Below are 19,987 nucleotides of genomic sequence, written 5' to 3' on the forward strand. Positions count from 1 at the left end.
CCTGTCTCTAGACCCCTCCCCCTCTACCTGTCTCTTGACCCCTCCCCCTCTACCTGTCTCTAGACCCCTCCCCCTCTACCTGTCTTTAGACCCCTCTCCCTCTACCTGTCTTTAGACCCCTCCCCCTCTACCTGTCTCTAGCCCCGCCCCTCTACCTCTCTCTAGACCCCTCCCCCTCTACCTGTCTCTAGACCCCTCCCCTCTACCTGTCTCTAGACCCCTCCCCCTCTACCTGTCTCTTGACCGCTCCCCCTCTACCTCTCTCTAGACCCCTCCCCCTCTACCTGTCTGTAGCCCAGCACCCTCTACCTGTCTGTAGCCCAGCACCCTCTACATTTCTGTAGCCCCGGCCCCTCCTACCAGTCTCTAGCCCCGCCCCCTCTACCAGTGTGTAGGCCCTCCCCCTCCTACCTGGGTCTGGGGGGCTGCGGGTCCGGTTCTTGGACAGGACGGTGGATCTCTGGACGAAGGCCGCCAGCACCATGGCCCGGCCGTCCGCCCGCACCTCCTCCTCCTCCTGGCACAGGATGCAGGTGACCACCTGGCGGCGCCGGGGCCCGGGGCCCGGGAGACGGGGCCCCACGCACACCAGGACCTCAGGGTCCTCGGCCAGCGGGGCACTGAGGACACACACAGTGTGAGGTGTGGGATGTGAGCAGGCTGTGTTTGTGTGTGAGGGGATCGGACTGTAATCTGTAGACCCTGTGAGGGCATAAGGTAGGTGTGTGTGTGTGTGTGTGTGTGTGTGTGTGTGTGTGTGTGTGTGTGTGTGTGTGTGTGTGTGTGTGTGTGTGTGTGTGTGTGTGTGTGTGTGTGTGTGTACCTGTGCTCGGGGGCGGGGGGGTCTACGTCCTCGTGGCTCTGCTGGAACAGCTCCTTGTTCTCGTTGATGAAGTGTTTCTGCATCTCACACATCTGGGCCATGACCTTCTCCCTGCGGAGGCGGGCCATCTCCGCCTTCCTCTTCCTCTCTGCCTGGTCCCGCTCCCCCACCGCCTGACACACACAAACACACACCTTATAAAGTACACACACACCTTATAAAGTACCCACGCACACCTTATAAAGTACCCACACACACCTTATAAAGTACACAAACACACCTTATAAAGTACCCACACACACCTTATAAAGTACACAAACACACCTTATAAAGTACCCACACACACCTTATAAAGTACACAAACACACCTTATAAAGTACCCACACACAACTTATAAAGTATACAAATTAAACACACCCGTCTTTTATAATACACAGACACACTTTAAAATGCAAACACTTTATTTAGTTCATATAACACACACACCTCATAAAATACACCCACAGGTTATACAAAACACAAATTATACACAAACAGAAACTATACAATACCAGTGTAGTGTGTGCATTAAGAGTGTGTGTGTGTGTGTGTGTGTGTGTGTGTGTGTGTGTGTGTGTGTGTGTGTGTGTGTGTGTGTGAGGGTACTAGTGTGCGACAGACCTCTTCCACTGATCCACAGGCGTTGACAGCAGAGGTAGAGGCGGTGTGCTGTTCTCTCATGGTCTTAATGGTGAACACCATCTACACACACACACACACACACACACACACACACACAAACAAACAACCACTAAACATCAGCACTCCAACACTATCAGGTCACCATGTGAGGAGAGAGAGAATTCTGTTGGATCACATTAACTAACTAGATATACAGTGAAAAGAGCTTCTAGGGGTGGGTCTGTGTGTTAAAAGGAGGTTCTGTTCTCGGTTAAAGGGAGGTTCTAGGTGTGGTTAAAGGGAGGTTCTGTGCATGGTTAAAGGGAGGTTCTGTTCTCGGTTAAAGGGAGGTTCTAGGTGTGGTTAAAGGGAGGTTCTGTGCATGGTTAAAGGGAGGTTCTATGTGTGGTTAAAGGGAGGTTCTAGGTGTGGTTAAAGGGAGGTTCTAGGTGTGGTTAAAGGGAGGTTCTAGGTGTGGTTAAAGGGAGGTTCTAGGTGTGGTTAAAGGGAGGTTCTAGGTGTGGTTAAAGGGAGGTTCTAGGTGTGGTTAAAGGGAGGTTCTACGTGTGGTTAAAGGGAGGTTCTGTGCGTGGTTAAAGGGAGGTTCTAGGTGTGGTTAAAGGGAGGTTCTGTGCGTGGTTAAAGGGAGGTTCTAGGTGTGATTAAAGGGAGGTTCTGTACGTGGTTAAAGAGAGGTTTTAGGTGTGGTTAAAGGGAGGTTCTGTGCGTGGTTAAAGGGAGGTTCTGTGTGTGGTTAAAGGGAGGTTCTGTGCATGGTTAAAGGGAGGTTCTAGGTGTGGTTAAAGGGAGGTTCTAGGTGTGGTGAAAGGGAGGTTCTAAGTGTGGTTAAAGGGAGGTTCTAGGTGTGGTTAAAGGGAGGTTCTAGGTGTGGTTAAAGGGAGGTTCTAGGTGTGGTTAAAGGAAGGTTCTGTGCGTGGTTAAAGGGAGGTTCTAGGTGTGGTTAAAGGTATGTTCTAGGTGTGGTTAAAGGGAGGTTCTGTGCGTGGTTAAAGGGAGGTTCTAGATGTGGTTAAAGGGAGGTTCTAGGTGTGGTTAAAGGGAGGTTCTGTGTGTGGTAAAAGCGAGGTTTTAGGTGTGCTTAAAGGGAGGTTCTGTGCGTGGTTAAAAGGAGGTTCTGTGCGTGGTTAAAGGGAGGTTCTGTGCGTGGTTAAAGGGAGGTTCTGTGCGTGGTTAAAGGGAGGTTCTAGGTGTGGTTAAAGGGAGGTTCTAGGTGCGGTTAAAGGGAGGTTCTGTGCGTGGTTAAAGGGAGGTTCTGTGCGTGGTTAAAGGGAGGTTCTGTGTGTGGTTAAATGGAGGTTCTAGGTGTGGTTAAAGGGAGGTTCCGGTACCTTGAGAACCCACTGGATCATGTCCTTGTGGGCCTCCAGGTGAGGAGCGTTCTGCAGGCTCTCCAGCAGAGCCAGGATACTGCCACTGGTGCTGGGGGCCTCCCCTGGTCCTACGCACACACACACACACACCCCTTTTTTAAACATAGTCCACGAGTTTGTGTGTTTATATAAATGTGTGTGTATATGTTAATATAAAGTTCGAGTGTGTGTGTTATATATTACGTGTTTATATAACGTGTGTGTATATAACTTGTGTGAGTATATCTATAAAGTGTGTGTGTTTATAATAAGTGTGTGTATATAAGGTGTGTGTGCTTATATAAAGTGTGTGTATATAACGTGTGTGTGTGTTTATATAAAGTGTGTATATAATGTGTGTGTTTATAATAAGTGTGTGTGTATAAGGTGTGTGTGTTTATATAAAGTGTGTGTATATAAAATGTGTGTTTACATTGTGTGTGTAAACATGTGCGTGTACTGACGGCTGATCTTGCTGTTGAAGGTAAAGGTGATGTCATCATCTCCACTGCTGCTCTCCAGCTGCTGTTTCTCCTCCAGCAGCGCCATGGCAACCAGATGGAGAACCTGACACACACACACACACACACACACACACAGTTGGTAGGGGTCGGGGTTGGGGGTGTTAGGGTTGGTGAGGGTTAGGGTGGGGGGGTGAGGGTGGGGGTTAGGGTGGGGGTTCAGGGGGGGCTCACCCTCTGCAGCATGGACTCGGTCCAGTGCCCCCCGCTGGGCTCGGTGGTCCACTGCAGCACGGCGGAGACGACGGCCAGCAGTACGTCGCTTTGCAGCAGCCCCACAACACCGGCCAGCAGGGGGCAGAGGGGGGGCGGGCAGGGGGGTGGCAGAGCTGCACACACACACACACACACACACATTAGAGAGACCAGAGACCAGAGAGAGACCAGAGATACCAGAGAGAGAAACCAGAGAGCGACCAGAGAGAGAGAGAGACCAGAGAGAGAGACCAGAGAGAGAGAGAGAGACGGAGACAGAGACACCTACCCGAGTCTTCACCATTCTGTTTTCTTAACTTCCTCTGAGCCTCCTCCGCCTGGAGACACACAGAGACACATACGTTAACTACGTGATCAATGACCTGTGTGTGTGTGTGTGTGTGTGTGTGTGTGTGTGTGTGTGTGTGTGTGTGTGTGTGTGTGTGTGTGTGTGTGTGTGTGTGTGTGTGTGTGTTACCTTGGACTGGTCTGCTCTGGAGTAGTGGTGGAAGTACAGGTTGAAGTGTTTGGTGGACTCTGGTCGGAGCTCATACAGACCTCTGCCGGTTACACCTGGTTTCCTGTTAGGACACACACACACACATCCTCTAACCAAACTACGCACCTGATACATGATACACACACACACACACACCCTCTAACGAAAACACGTCCCTGATACATGATAAAGTAATAACAGCTGTACGGTGAACCAGTAGAAGGCGTACTTGAACAAGGCCACGCTGCCGATCACCCTCTCCAGCCCCGTCTCCTTGTTCTCCTGCAGGGGTCAAAGGTCAGGACAAAGGTTAGCCCGGGGTAGCAGGTGGGTAACGCGGGGGTAGCATGGAGGTAACGGGGGGGTAGCATGGAGGTAACGGGGGGTAGCAGGGGGGTAGCTCTTACGTTCTCGGGCAGGGCCTTGACCAGCTCGCTGTGGGCCATGGGTCTAATGGACAGCTGGTGGATGATCTCTCTCCTGATGTCATCAGACGCCTCCACCTGCCCCACGCCCTGCACGTACCTCTCCCCTGACACACACACACACACACACACACACATTAACACACACAAGGACATGCATTAACACACACAGGGACACGCATTAATGCACACACACACACACACACACACACCAGGCACAGTAACACACTGTGGAGTGAGGCACTCACCAACGATCATGATGATGAGATGCAACATCTCCTCTATCAGAGTGTTGTTCTGCTGCACCACATCCTGGGGACACATCACACGTCAGTACAACACACATGCATCGCACATCAGCACTACACACACCCAAATCATCATACATCAGTACTACACATACATGTGGCCTTGATGTTCCAGAGACACTCTCTCTCTCCAGTGTTTCCCCCAGAAAATGTCTTAGTCAAGGTGGTCAAGGAGGGGGGGGTGTCTCTGTTTCAATTCCATTCAAAAAGCTTTATGGCACGACCATTGTTGTGAACAGTATTACAGATGCATTAATTATCTATATACCTGATGGAAGCATCTTTGCTTTCCCTACGAGAGTTTTCTACTTGTTAATGCATAATAATTAAAAAATAGTTTAAAAAAATGTAATAAAATAAATATATATTTTCTAATATTTTATACAATGGTAATCAAGGCGGGGCCCTATTTTTGTCAAAGCTGCCTTAACCACACAATGCTGGGGGAAACACTGCTCTCTATGTGCACCGTGTGTGTGTGTGTGTGTGTGTGTGTGTGTGTGTGTGTGTGTGTGTGTGTGTGTGTGTGTGTGTGTGTGTGTGTGTGTGTGTGTGTGTGTGTGTGTGTGTGTGTGTGTACCTTGTTGGCGTCCCTGTATCTCCTCCTGCAGTCCGCTGAGCTGAAGATGTGGAAGAGCTCAAAGCGGCTGAGCAGCACCATGAGGAAGTGGTTGGGGTCCATCATGGACGCCCCTACCTGCAACACACCGCCGTCAACACATCGCCATAGCAACCATGTAACAGGGGGCTAGGCCCCAGCATGGACGCCCCCACCTCCCAGGCTAAACATCCCGTCTCCATGGCAACGTGGTCCTACCTGGAGCATGATGATGTCCTTGTCAAACATCTCCACTCTGCACTTCACGTTGTGGTAGTAGTAGATCTGGAACACACACACACACACACACACACACACACACAGTGAGCCTCTAGACATGATGTATAGAGCCTGTCTGTGCGCTGCAGGGCCGCTCCCAGTACCTGGTTAATGAGTGAGAAGCCGTTCCTCCGCCACATCCCAGCATGCACCTGGGCACACAGCACCAGACACCGCAGGGGGTGCTCTATGAGCATGGGGGGGCTCAGCTCACTCTGCAGGGAAAGGGACATACACTCACTTTAGACAGTTCCACACACACACACACACACTGTATGCACAGTTCCACTAGACATCACAGTTACACACACTGCTGCACACACACTGTATGCAGTTCCACTAGACCTCACTGCCTGCGTGTACCCACCAGGGGGAGCTGTTCAGGGGAGCGGTTGGCCAGGTCCGTCTTACTGAGGAGGACGTGGAGCCCTGAGGAGGAGTCAACAGGAGGGGTCAACAGGAGGAGACAGGAGGAGACAGGAGGAGTCAACAGGAGGAGTCAACAGGGGGAGACAGGAGGAGTCAAAAGGAGGAGTCAGGAGGAGTCAACAGGAGGAGACAGGAGGAGTCAACAGGAGGAGTCAGCAGGGAGGAGTCAACAGGGGGAGACAACAGGAGGAGACAGCAGGGAGGAGTCAACAGGAGGAGACAGCAGGGAGGAATCGACAGGGGGAGGAGACAGGAGAAGACAGGAGGAGTCAACAGGAGGAGTCAGGAGGAGTCAACAGGAGGAGACAGGAGGAGTCAACAGGAGGAGACAGGAGGAGTCAACAGGAGGAGACAGGAGGAGTCAACAGGAGGAGTCAACAGGAAGAGACAGCAGGGAGGAATCGACAGGGGGAGGAGACAGGAGAAGACCGGAGGAGTCAACAGGAGGAGAAAGCACCTCCATGTGAGGAGGAGCTCAGGGCTTAGCATGCTATGCTGCTGTTTAAGACGATATGCTAGTGTTGAACATGCTATCTCACTGTTTAGCGTGTTATGCTAGAGTTAGAAGCTAAGATGCTATGCTAGTGTTGAACATGCTACCTCGTTGTTTAGCGTGTAATGCAAGAGTTAGGAGCTAAGATGCTATGCTAGCGTTGAACATGCTACCTCACTGTTTAGCGTGTTATGCTAGACTTAGGAGCTAAGATGCTATGTGTCCGTCTGACCTGCGAGCAGCCTGGAGACGGGCAGGTGGATGGAGACCCTTTCCTGGGACACGGGGTAGCGGATGGTGTCCACCATGTGACCAGCCAGGCTCAGGCTGATTGGCTGCTTGCCGTCAGTGAAGCCACCGTGACACTGGCTCAACGCCGCCAGACACTTCTGATAGGCCCTGATTAGGACCGTCTCCTGGGGGGGGGGGGGTGAGTGAGTTAGTGTGTAGTATAGTGTGTGTAGTATAGTGTGTAGTATAGTAGGGCTGCACAATATATCTAATTTTTATCGCGATGACGATGTTGGCGTCCCATGATGACACGTAGTGTTCTCGCGATATTTTCGCGATATTTTTTTAAAATAATGCATCCGCAAAAAAAAGAAAACCAAAAAAGGAACGAGCCCCGCCCATGCAGTATACGCTCTACCTCCGCTGCAGAGCAAACCAAGCGCTCCCTGTACACCTATCTGCGACTGCGCAGCGGCGCGAAGCCTGAAAAAGACTAGCGATTACTTTGAAAGACACAAACACAATTACAATGTCTGACACAGTTGAGGTCAAGAGCTCGTCCCTCGTTGCGGATCTTCTGCCGTTATATGGAAATATTTCGGATTTAGGGCAAGTGGCACAAACCAGCAAAAAACAATGTGCAAAGGGTGCTGGAGGGTTGTGGCTGCGTCGCAAGGCAACACAACAAATTTATTCAGCCACCTGAATAGCCACAGAATAGAATATGAGGATTGCATGAAGGCCAGTGTTGCATCGGCTGCTAACGTCAGCTGTGATGGTCCCTCGTCAGCTGCAGCTCAGACGTCAATAAAATGAATAATAAATGTAAATGAATAATAAACAAAATGTACAGCGCAACACCGTATGCATCCAAGTCACAACGACACACAGAAATCACTGATGCGATTACTTTCCATTTGGCAAAACATATGTGTCCAATAAATACCGACAGCAATGAAGGGCTTAAAAAAAGGGTTAACATACTGGACAAAAGGTATGTAATCCCCTCGCAAAATTATTTTTCCAGAGTGGCATTCCCTGCGCTGTATGCAAAACGCAGAGGAGAAATGGAGAGGGATCTCACAACTGTCAGTATGGTCAAGTAGAACGGAGAGGGATCTCACAGCTGGGAATGGAGAGGGATCTCACAGCTGTCAGTATGGTCAAGTAGAACGATGGAACCGTGCATGAGCTTGACAGTTCATTTCATCGATGATGATTTTGCGATGCAGAGTAGATGCCTGCAAACTGCATTTTTCCCGCAAGACCACACTGGAGAGTTAATTTCCCAGGGACTGAGTGAAGCGATGGCCTCTTGGGGCTTGCAGGAGGACAGACTTGTCTGCATTACAACACAGGGCAGTAGCACCAAATTCTGGGCCCTGTATACAAGAGTATACAAGAGGTACTGGGGGTGGGGGGGGCGTGGCCTGAGCAGTGTGTGGCTCATACCACTAGGGGGTGGTAGAAATTCGAAAGATTTTTCTTTTTCAATGAATAATCGTGGTAAATAATCGTGATATCAATATTGATCAAAATAATCAATTTTGATCAATAATCGTGCAGCCCTATAGTATAGTGTGTGTGCAGTATAGTGTGTGTAGTATAGTGTGTAGTATAGTGTGTGTGCAGTATAGTGCGGCCCTCACGTCATGGAGCACCACTCCTGCATAATGGTGATGTGTGTAGTATGGTGTGTGTGTGTGTTTGTAGTATAGTGTGGTCGTGTAGTATAGTGTGTGTGTGTGTGTTTGTAGCATAATGAGGCTGTGTGTTACTCACGTCGGAGCACAACTTCTGTATCATGGTGAGATGTGTGTAGTATAGTGTGTGTGTAGTATATTGTGTGTGTGTGTAGTATAATGTGTGTGTAGTATAGTGTGTGTATCTAGTAGTGTGTGTGTGTGCGTGTAGTATAGTGTGTGTAGTATATTGTGTGTGTGTGTGTAGTATAGTAAGTGTGTGTTACTCACGTCAGTGGAGCACCACTCCTGCATCAGGGTGATGATGTGTCTAGTATAGTGTGTGTGTGTAGTATAGTGTGTGTAGTATAGTGAGCGTGTGTTACTCAGGTCAGTGGAGCACCACTCCTGCATCAGGGTGATGATGTGTGTAGTATAGTGTGTGTGTGTGTGTGTGTTACTCACGTCAGTGGAGCACCACTCCTGCATCAGGGTGATGATGTGTGTGAGCTTCATCTGCAGGGTGAAAGCCGCCTCCCACTCAGGCTCCATCTCAATGTGCTGTCCAACCTGCCTCACCACGGGGTCCATGCCCTGAGACAGACAGACACACACAGACAGACAGACAGACACGTTGTGGCGGCAGTGGTGACAACGAGGGTCTGTGCGTGCGTGTGAGTGTGTGCATATCTACCTGCATGCACTTGAGCAGCTCCAGAAAGGAGTCCAGACCTTCTAGAAACTTCTCCCTGAGCTGATCGCTCCATTCAGTAGGACGGGTGATGAGGACATACCTGGAGATAGACCACCGATCAATCACCACACAGCCGATCAATCACCACACAGCCGATCACCACACACAGCCGATCAATCACCACACAGCCGATCAATCACCACACAGCCGATCAATCACCACACAGCCAATCACCACACACAGCCGATCAATCACCACGCACAGCTGATTAATCACTACACAGTCAATCACCACACACAGCGGATCAATCACTACACAGCCAATCACCACACACAGCCGATCAATCACTACACAGCCAATCACCACACACAGCCGATCAATCACTACACAGCCAATCACCACACAAAGCGGATCAATCACCACACAGCCAATCACCACACACAGCCGATCAATCACCGCACAGCCGATCAATCACCACTGGTGGACTAGGAGGGTCCTGGTCTAGCTGGGTACTGGTCCAGGGGGTCTAGGTGGGTCCTGGTCTAGGTGGGTCCTGGTTCAGGGGGGCTAGGAGGGTCCTGGGCCAGGGGGACTAGGTGGGTCCTGGTCCAGGGGGTCTAGGTGGGTCCTGGTCCAGGGGGTCTAGGTGGGTCCTGGTCTAGGTGGGTCCTGGTCCAGGGGGTCTAGGTGGGTCCTGGTCTAGGTGGGTCCTGGTCCAGGGGGTCTAGATGGGTCCTGGTCTAGGTGGGTCCTGGTCCAGGGGGTCTAGGTGGGTCCTGGTCCAGGGGGTCTAGGTGGGTCCTGATCCAGGGGGTCTAGGTGGGTCCTGATCCAGGAGGTCTAGGTGGGTCCTGGTCTAGGTGGGTCCTGGTCTAGGTGGGTCCTGGTCCAGGGGGGTCTAGGTGGGTGCCGGTGAAAGAAGGACTCACTTTAGGTCTCCGATGAGGCTCTGCACGCGTCTGAACTTGAAGGCCTGCAGGGCGGTGTAACGTTCGAACTGGAAGCGGCCCTGAAGGTCCCGGTGCCTCAGGTGGTCCACGAAGGTCCTGATGATGGTGGTCATCAGGTTCTCCTCCACCATCAGCATCCGGGCCTGGAGCGCGCACGCACACGCACACACACACACACACACTTCAGATCTCTAAGCAATAGAGAAAACGTTACACATTACACTGTTATCAGTCTAGTTACTAGTCATCTACTCATTAGTTATCTTAGCTACTTAGCTCACGCTGGTTTAGGGCTGCGCGATTAAGGCAAAAATGATTATCATTATTATTTTGAACAATATTGATATCACGATTAATTACCACGATTATTCATTTGATTGACAAATATTAACGGTCACGTAAACATAACACTACTTTAACATCCGCGATCCATTGTGCTACATTCCTGCTAATGTACAAATCTTTGCATGCATAACATCATCTTAAATCAACAGGGCACAGATTTCACAATGCTTAAATTGTAAAAGATTTGTTAAACTTGTAAATAAGGTGTTTATAATAAAATAAAGGATTACTTAAATAAATATACCATCACAGAATGCAAGAGAATCAGAACAATTCAATGCAGGACTATGCAGGAAAGGCACTCTTTGCATATTGTTTGTTACTGGTTAATGTCGCTTGCGCTAAATCCAAAATATTTCCAGAGAACGGACGATAATCCGCGACGAGGAAAGAGCTCTTCGACTTCTGCTGTGTCAGACATTTTAATGTGGTTTCTTTTCTTTCAAAGTATTGGCTCAGCCTTGTCCAGACTCCCTCCAGTAGACTCGATTTCAGGCTTTGCACCTTGGTGCATTTTGTGCTGGACTCACGCAGACAGCGCGTGTAAAGGAGCACTTGTTTTGCTTTGCAACGGAGCCAGAGCATATACTGCATGGACGGTGCACGCTTATTATAATATATTTTTTGCAGAGCATGCATTATTTGATCTTTTTTTGGGGGGGGAGCACACATTTTTTAAATCGCGAGATCACGTACATTTTATCGTGGGAAGCCAAAATCGTCAACGTAATAAAAATTCAATTTATTGTGCAGCCCTACGCTGGTTTTCTCTGGGGTGATCCACAGCCATCCTCTCTTGGAGGGAGAGGGCTACCCCCAGCAGCAGCAAGGTCATGTGACAGGTCATGTGATGATACTCACCAATGAGGGCACGGTGAATATTTGCACAGAGAGGTCAGTGATGGAGAACTCCCTGTCGTGGTCGTCCCTGACGTAGTCGCTCTGCAAGCTCTCATAGTTCTAGCGGTGGGTGGGTGGGGGGTGGGGGGGTGGGGGGGGGGGGGGGGGGGGAAGAGGGCGGAGGCAGGGTGGGGGAGAGAGAGAAGAAGAGAGAAGGTGTGTGGTCGTCGTGGTTACTCACCATGGTCGGCACGGTGAAGAGCTGAACAGACAGTGAGGTCACTGACACTACGCGCTCGTGGTCGTCATCCATAAAATCTGTCTGCAGGGATCTGTAGTTCTAAAGGGGGGGGGAGGGGGGAGCATCACCTCCAGGTCAGAGGTCACGGCCCCCCCTCCCTCCCGACCGAGGCGCTGCAGTAGGTCAGGGGTAAGGCTGATCACACTGGTGAACGTATCCTAGCTGTGATGTTACTTTATATTCTCATACTGCGGACCCTTTGACCAATCGATGATGAGAACATGACACAAAGACCTAATGTCATTCAATAGTTCTTCTAAAACATGACGAGTCCAACCAAGTGGGCTAAAATAAAAATACCCAATCAAAGAGGCACAGGAATAGCATCACTACAGCGGCTACTGAGTACATAACTGATTGGCTGCTGTCTAACCAATCATATCGGCCCTTTCAATATCGTGGGCGGGGCCTAGTGCAGCTTAAGGTGGGAAATTATACTGCGTAACAAGAAAATGAATTCCATTGTCTGCTGTCGTTATAGGTTCTGATGGTTCTGAGGGATTTAGGGGGGTTCTGGTTCTGCTGGGGACTGAGGGGTTCTGAGTGGGACTGAGGGGTTCTAAGCGGGTTCTGAGAGGTTCTAAGCGGGTTTTGCGCGGGTTCTAAGCGTACTTACTTTAGCAAACTGGAGGGCAAACAGCTTCTTGTACTTGAGGTCCATGAGCAGGCTGTTCATGAGGAGCTGGTGGTAGACGTTCCTGGCCCCTGGACACAAGAGACCAATCAGAGAACCTCCTAGTGAACCAGGACTCCTCCAACAAAAGGACTAGGACACCTGCACTAACTAGTCCTGCAGGGCCATGCATCCAGGAGACAGGACCTCCTGTACGTTGGGCCATGAGGAGGAGGAGGTCCTCACCTTTCCACATTTTGGAGTCACAGAGCATCAGGGTGTCCACCAGGGAGGAGTTCTCCCCCTCCGGCCCGTTCTGGAGACCCACCTGGCACAGCAGCCTCCTGAGACCATCTACACACACACACACACACACACACACACACACACACACACACACACACACACACACACACAAGAAAAGAAGCCAGATAAGGAGAGAGCAGAGAAGGCCAGGATCCTATGATGTGTCCTAGGCCCTAACTGGGGATCCTATGATATGTCCTACGCCCTACCTGAGGAGCCTATAATGTGTCCTAGGTGAGGATTCTATGATGTGTCCTACGTGAGGACCCTATCATGTGTCCTAGGCCCTACCTGAGGATCCTATGGTGAGGATGCTATGATGTGTCCTAGGCCCTACCTGAGGATGCTATGATGTGTCCTAGGTCCTACCTGAGGGTGCTATGATGTGTCCTAGGCCCTACCTGAGGATGTTTGATGGGTCCTAGGTTCTACCTTCGGATGCTATGATGTGTCCTAGGTCCTACCTGAGGATCCTACAATGTGTCCTAGGCCCTACCTGAGGATCCTATGATGCGTCTTATGTCCTACCTGAGGATCATATGATGTTTCTTAGGCCCTACCTGAGGATGCTATGATGCATCCTAGGTCCTACCTGAGGATGCTATGATGTGTCCTAGCCAGGTGAGGGTCCTGAGGGCGAAGCACTGGTGGGCGACCACAGAGGAGTGCATCACCTGCACCCTGAGGGGCCGCGACTGACGGCTGGTGTTCCTCTGGAACACACATTATACACACACACAGTACACACATTATACACACACACACACACACACACACAGTACACACATTATACACACATTATACACACACACACAGACACACACACACACACACACACAGTACACACACACACATTATACACACACACAGTACACACATTATACACACACAGTACACACATTATACACACACACAGTACACACATTATACACACACACAGTACACACATTATACACACACAGTACTCACATTATACAAACACACAGTACTCACAGAACACGCATTATACGCAGTACACACACACACACACACACACACACACACACACACACACACACACACACACACACACACACACACACACACACACACACACACACACACACACACACACACACACACACACAAACAAACACACACACACACACAGTGAGGGTTCACCAGGACTCACTCACCACGATGACGGCCTTGGCCTGGTCACAGAACTGGAAGTCCCCGAAACGAACCGACTTTCTCCCCTGGGGAACAGACAACAACACACCCATCAGGAGGGCTGCTGGACGCCCGGGCCCCGGGGAGCCCCAGGGGCCCCGGGAGCCCCTACAGGTCTGAGGTCTGGAGGAATAGTCACCCCCAGAAGAACAGACTGGTCGACCCAAGGCGGTGGTCTAGTGGGCCCAGGCAGAGGTCTACAGGTCCTACCTCTCGGTCCACGGTGGTGGCGAAGCTGACTGCCTCCTTCTGGGTGCAGTTGACGGCCTTCTGCAGCGTGTAGATCACCTGCTCGTAGGTGTGGACCTCGTCGTTGAACAGCATGCAGTAGTACGTATCCCCGCGGTCCCTGTCAACACATTACAGAGGTATCTATCCCCACGGTCCCTGTCAACACATTACAGAGGTATCTATCTCCACGGTCTGTAAACACACATTACAGAGGTATCTATCCCCCACTGTAAACACACATTACAGAGGTATCTATCCCCCACTGTAAACACACATTATAGAGGTATCTATCTCCAAGGTCTGTAAACACACATTAAAGAGGTATCTATCCCCGCGGTCTGTAAACACACATTACAGAGGTATCTATCCCCCACTGTAAACACACATAACAGAGGTATCTATCCCCCACTGTAAACACACATTACAGAGGTATCTATCCCTGCGGTCTGTAAACACACATTACAGAGGTATCTATCCCCGCGGTCTTTAAACACACATTACAGAGTTATCTATCCTCGCGGTCTGTAAACACAGATTACAGAGGTATCTATCCCCGCTGCCTGTAAACACAGATTACAGAAGTATCTATCCCCCGCTATAAACACATATAACAGAAGTATATAGCCCCGCGGTCTGTGAACACACATTACAGAAGTATCTATCCCTCACTGTAAACACACATTAGAGAAGTATCTATCCCCACGGTCTGTAAACACACATTACAGTAGTACCTGTCTCTGCACTGTAAACATACAAACAATTAATCAATACTCAGTGAGTGTGTAACTGAGTGTGTGTGCGCATGTGTCTCCATATGTGTGTGTGTGTGTGTGTGTGTGTGTGTGTGTGTGTGTGTGTGTGTGTGTGTGTGTGTGTGTGTGTGTGTGTGTGTGTGTGTGTGTGTGTGTGTGTGTGTGTGCATGCGTACGGGGGGTCCAGCCCGGGGGGCAGCAGGTCTTCCTTGTCCCAGGTCAACATATCCACCGCGTACTTGAGGACGACGGAGAAGATGTTGTAACCGCGGGCAACCATGTCCTCTGACAGTTGGGCCAGGGGGTCCTGGGGGGACACGGAGCGTCAGCACCCGGCTGCCCACGAGCCCTCGGGCAAGACAGGTATTCACACACACACAGAGGGAGAGAGGGAGACAGACAGACAGACACACAGAGAGAGAGACAGAGAGAGAGACAGAGAGAGGGAGAGACACAGACACACACACAGACAGACAGACAGACAGAGACAGGTATTCACACACACAGAGAGGGAGAGGGGGAGACAGACAGACACACAGAGAGAGACAGAGAGAGAGACAGAGACAGAGAGACACAGACAGACAGACAGACAGAGACAGGTATTCACAAATACACAGAGAGGGAGAGGGGGAGACAGACAGACACACAGAGAGAGAGAGACAGGGACAGGTATTCACACACACAGAGAGGGAGAGGGGGAGACAGACAGAAACAGAGAGAGAGAGACAGGGACAGGTATTCACACACAGAGAGGGAGAGGGGGAGACAGAGACACAGAGAGAGAGAGACACAGACACACAGACACACACACAGACAGACAGATAGAGAGAGGTATTCACAAATACACAGAGAGGGAGAGGGGGAGACAGACAGACACACAGAGAGACAGAGACAGAGACAGAGAAACACAGACACACACAGACAGAGAGACAGACAGACAGACACACACAGAGAGAGAGAGACAGAGACACAGAGAGAGAGACAGAGAAAGACAGAGAGAGAGAGTGAGACGGATAGACAGACAGGGGGAGAGAGAGAGACAGAGACAGACAGAGAGAGAGAGAAAGACAGAGAGAGACAGAGAAAGACAGAGAGAGAGAGTGATACAGACAGACAGACAGACAGACAGACAGACAGACAGACAGAGGCTTGCCTGCAGAGAGCAGTCACTGCTGTTGGCCTGGTGTTTGTGACAGTAAGGACCCTTCTTCCAGGCCTCCGTATCGCCACAGTCACAGAACCCCCCTCCCCCCGACGTGGTCATCTAGAGAGAGACACAGAGGGCGAGAGAGACACAGAAGGCAAGAGAGAGAGAGAGAGCGAGAGACACACAGAGGGCGAGAGAGTGAGAGAAAGAAAGAGAAAGAGAGAGATTATATAACCCATAAACAGCAAAAGATTTAAATCTGTAGTCTGAAATAAATTTTGTTTTGATCCTCATCACTCCTCCACTCCTCTATAACAGAGTGAGTAGATCACTCCTCTATAACAGAGTGAGGCGGTCATTCCTACAGGACTCTATTACAGAGTGAGGCGGTCACTCCTCCAGGACTCTATTATAGAGTGAGGCGGTCACTCCTCTACAACAGAGTGAGTAGATCACTCCTCTATAACAGAGTGAGGCGGTCACTCCTCCAGGACTCTATTACAGAGTGAGGCGGTCACTCCTCCAGGACTCTATTATAGAGTGAGGCGGTCACTCCTCTACAACAGAGTGAGTAGATCACTCTTCTATAACAGAGTGAGGCGGTCACTCCTCCAGGACTCTATTATAGAGTGAGGCAGTCACTCCTCCAAACTCTGGTATGATGCAGACAACTGCACAGGACGATGACGTCCTCACAACGCCCCGGTAACGGTAACCAGGCAACAGCAAAAATTCAAAACCAGGAGGAAGAAAACTGTGCACGTCTGCTCCAGCTCCCCCTCTCTCTCCCTTTTTCTCCCCCTCCCTCTCTGTTAATTTAATTTCAAAGTGCTTTATTGGCACTGCTAAATATCATATGTTGCCTAAGCAGCACTGCTTTGTCCCTCTCTCCCTCTCAATTTCTCCCTCTTTCTGACTCCCTCTCATTTTCTCTCCCTCTCCCTTCCTCCAACCCTCACTCTCTCCCTCTCGATTTCTTTCTTTTAACTCTGATAAGTGTGTGTGTGTGTGTGTGTGTGTGTGTGTGTGTGTGTGTGTGTGTGTGTGTGTGTGTGTGTGTGTGTGTGTGTGTGTGTGTACTCACCCTGTAGCGGTGCTCTTTATGGATGCTGCCCAAGAAACACTGCATGCAGAGGACGCATGTGGGGTCTGCTGCACACTCCCTGCACACACACACATAAACACTTGTCATCTCTAGATGTATTCCAAGCAGGTCTTGTTGACTGTTAAGTATTACAGCAGCAGCCGAGTGTATGTACAGAACATAGTACATGTGTGTTCTATCAACGTGTTCCTACGCACGCTTGTGTAAACCCTGTGAGTGGGATGCTGACCTGCAGGAGTAGGTGGGCTCCCCCACTTTGAAGACGTGTCCACACAGCTGGGAGGGCTGGCTGCTGTTCTCGAGCCGGGCCAGGGCCAGGGCCGGCTCCTCCCCCAGCAGGTACCATTCCAGGGGGGCCAGGAGCAGCAGGGGGGCCAGAAGGTCCTCACTGCTGGGGTTGAGGTTGGGCCCAAGGCAGTAGATCTTGGGGACGTAGAGAGCGAGGTGCTGGTAGACCTCTTTGTGGAGGTCTGAGGCCTGGAGCCATGCCTGCAGGGGGTTGGCAGTTAGCATGGAGCTATTGTTAGCATGGGGCTATGCTGTGTTCACAGGGAGCTGTAGTTAGCATGGGGCTATGCTGTGTTCAGAGGGAGCTGAAGTTAGCATGAGGCTATGCTGTGTTCAGAGGGAGCTGTTGTTAGCATGGAGCTACGGTGTGTTTACAGGGACCTGTAGTGAGCATGGGTTGTTAAACCTTGTAAGCTGGTAGGGAATAGGTAAGGTTTACCAAACCCTAGGTACGGTCACGTATTGAGGAACCAGACCCGTAACACATTTTGTTTATTTCAAATCAAACAGATAATACATCCTTCTCCTAGGGGCCGTTAAGACGTACTTATGCACGCAAATTATAGTCCTTCTGACAGTGCAGCTTTCTCTGCATGACATAATGTGTGGCAGATATCATGTTACTAGCCAGAAAGCTAACCAGCACCCATACACAGCAGTGTCCCCTGAGCTATCTATAGCCCCGCGCAGCCTGAGAGGCTAGCTGTTAAAGATGAGACAACCTCCACTCTCAGCTCACCAGGCTGAACCTGGTGATCTAAACCTGGTGTTAGCCTAACCCTACACCCCTAGACTCTCTAACCCTACACCCTGAGACTCTCTGACCCGACGCTCCCAAACCAACAGTACCTAACGTCAGAGGACCTCCGCCTGGGTGTTATTCTCACCCATCAGTAACAGAGCCACCTGTTAGCGTTATGCTGCGGAGTGCGTCTGCCAACATTCATGTGGCTGCAGATTCCTGCCCTGCATCACGATCCTCTTAGCTAAGCCTGATTAGCTACGGTGACGTCCGCGATAACAGGAACTGCCACAGAGTATAGAGCGTTTCCAAAGGAACCTTCTGCTGTCTGGCTCAGGTGAGGTCCTCATTGAGCCAGCAGGTGGTTCTACTGCTGAACAATTTGTCCCTAAAACTGGAACGGAGGAAAGGGACTTATGTGCTTCTGACAGAATGTCCTGTTTCCAGCCCAACGTGGAGACATGCAACACTGGCACCTGTATGTTGTCAATTCTATTCAGATTTTAATTAAACCTAAATATTCGAGCTAATTGACAGCTGGTCATAGTAATGCACAATTCTGATACAAATGTAATACATCTAAAATGTTGTAAAATGTCACTAGACATGAACTATGATATACGGTCGAGTGAGGCTAGTAAGGCAATATTATACTTCTATATTTAAATTAACCTTTTTGAAAAAATGCCCTTGGTGCTTCCAACAGGACAGGATAAACCGGTGGGTCTGCTGTCTGACAATACAAGAGACAACCTCACCTAACACAGAAATGGTATTTGCATACCTGTATGCTTTGACAACAACAACAACAGATGAAGAGCTGGATCACATGATCAGTCTGCATGTGGACCAGGCCCGAGCGACGCTGCAGAGACTAGCAGCACGACGCTGCAGAGACTAGTCTCTGAGAGTCTCTGTCTAGAGTCTCTGTCTAGAGACTAGACGCTGCAGAGACTAACAACAACCAATCAGTCGAACGTTGGGGCATCAAAAGTCCCTCATTGACAATCATCTCACCTATATGTTGTTGTTATACAGCCTGGTTAGCAGTTCACAACAACCAATCAGTCAAACGTTGGGCCATCAAAAGTCCCTCATTGACATCATCTCACCTGGATGTTGTTGTCGTACAGCCTGGTTAGCACGGAGCTAACGCTAGTCTACCAGATGTTATCATATAGCCTTGTTAGCCCGGAGCTAACGCTAGTACACCTGATGTTATTATATAGCCTTGTTAGCACAGAGTTAACGCTAGTCTACCAGATGTTTTCGTAGAGCCTTGTTAGCACGGAGCTAACGCTAGTACACCAGATGTTGTCATGTAGCCTTGTTAGCAGGGAACTAACGCTAGTCTTCCAGATGCTGTCATGTAGCCTTCTTAGCACGGAGCTAATGCTAGCCTATCAGATGCTGTCATGTAGCCTTGTTAGCACGGAACTAGCCTAGCCTACCAGATGTTGTCCCGTAGCCTTGTAAGCACGGAACTAGCCTAGCCTACCAGATGTTGTCATGTAGCCTTGTAAGCACGGAACTAGCGTAGCCTAGCTCCCGAGGCCGGGCAGCTCCGCTGAGAAAACAACAACTCGCCCAACAGAAACGTTGTCGCGCTAATCGGTCTAAAACAGCCCGACCACCCTGCCAGGCTGGCGGGGAGAGGACTGCAGGGCGGGGAGCCGACTGTCGCTTACCGAGGCGGTGTCTTTGGCTGAGAAACGGAGAAACTCGGAACATATCGCAGAAGAGACTTCTCGGTCCGACTCGGCTGAAGCCATCTTCCACTGCCGCCTCCTCCTCCTCCTCCTCCCGTCTGGTCTTAGGAACCGGAAACCGATCAGCAGACCAGCTGATCAGTACTTTACTATTACTACTTTATTAATGTGTAAGATACAATACTTTGCACATCTCTCTCTCTCTCTATATATATATATAGATACATATGTATCTATCT

At 50.1% G+C, this 19,987-nt stretch overlaps 1 protein-coding gene across 3 annotated transcripts in view; it reads right to left on the reverse strand.

The window, feature by feature from the left end:
- ubr2 (ubiquitin protein ligase E3 component n-recognin 2) overlaps positions 1-19,839 on the reverse strand; it is a 29,323-nt gene extending 9,484 nt beyond the window's left edge. For 2 of the 3 annotated variants that reach the window (XM_079758634.1, XM_079758632.1), the window contains exons 1-30: positions 19,728-19,839; positions 17,239-17,498; positions 16,989-17,067; positions 15,911-16,021; positions 14,934-15,064; positions 13,985-14,123; positions 13,738-13,800; positions 13,155-13,275; positions 12,503-12,610; positions 12,260-12,348; positions 11,584-11,682; positions 10,137-10,300; positions 9,208-9,307; positions 8,979-9,107; positions 6,833-7,016; positions 6,046-6,107; positions 5,783-5,893; positions 5,619-5,684; positions 5,382-5,498; positions 4,742-4,805; positions 4,476-4,600; positions 4,298-4,350; positions 4,048-4,150; positions 3,859-3,907; positions 3,549-3,703; positions 3,318-3,420; positions 2,833-2,942; positions 1,484-1,564; positions 824-996; positions 412-620 (exon numbers count right to left, since the gene is read on the reverse strand). In XM_079758634.1, the coding sequence (XP_079614760.1) occupies positions 412-620; positions 824-996; positions 1,484-1,564; positions 2,833-2,942; positions 3,318-3,420; positions 3,549-3,703; positions 3,859-3,907; positions 4,048-4,150; positions 4,298-4,350; positions 4,476-4,600; positions 4,742-4,805; positions 5,382-5,498; positions 5,619-5,684; positions 5,783-5,893; positions 6,046-6,107; positions 6,833-7,016; positions 8,979-9,107; positions 9,208-9,307; positions 10,137-10,300; positions 11,584-11,682; positions 12,260-12,348; positions 12,503-12,610; positions 13,155-13,275; positions 13,738-13,800; positions 13,985-14,123; positions 14,934-15,064; positions 15,911-16,021; positions 16,989-17,067; positions 17,239-17,498; positions 19,728-19,811 (3,442 nt within the window). In that variant the 5' untranslated portion in view covers positions 19,812-19,839. Of the gene's footprint in view, positions 1-411; positions 621-823; positions 997-1,483; positions 1,565-2,832; positions 2,943-3,317; positions 3,421-3,548; positions 3,704-3,858; positions 3,908-4,047; positions 4,151-4,297; positions 4,351-4,475; positions 4,601-4,741; positions 4,806-5,381; positions 5,499-5,618; positions 5,685-5,782; positions 5,894-6,045; positions 6,108-6,832; positions 7,017-8,978; positions 9,108-9,207; positions 9,308-10,136; positions 10,301-11,363; positions 11,463-11,583; positions 11,683-12,259; positions 12,349-12,502; positions 12,611-13,154; positions 13,276-13,737; positions 13,801-13,984; positions 14,124-14,933; positions 15,065-15,910; positions 16,022-16,988; positions 17,068-17,238; positions 17,499-19,727 lie in introns of all 3 variants that reach the window. The other variant, XM_079758633.1, reaches the window with a different exon arrangement.
- Between the last annotated feature and the right edge of the window lie 148 nt (positions 19,840-19,987).

Source organism: Pollachius pollachius (genome assembly GCF_949987615.1).
Source record: "Pollachius pollachius genome assembly, chromosome: 2".
Classification (NCBI taxonomy): domain Eukaryota; kingdom Metazoa; phylum Chordata; class Actinopteri; order Gadiformes; family Gadidae; genus Pollachius; species Pollachius pollachius.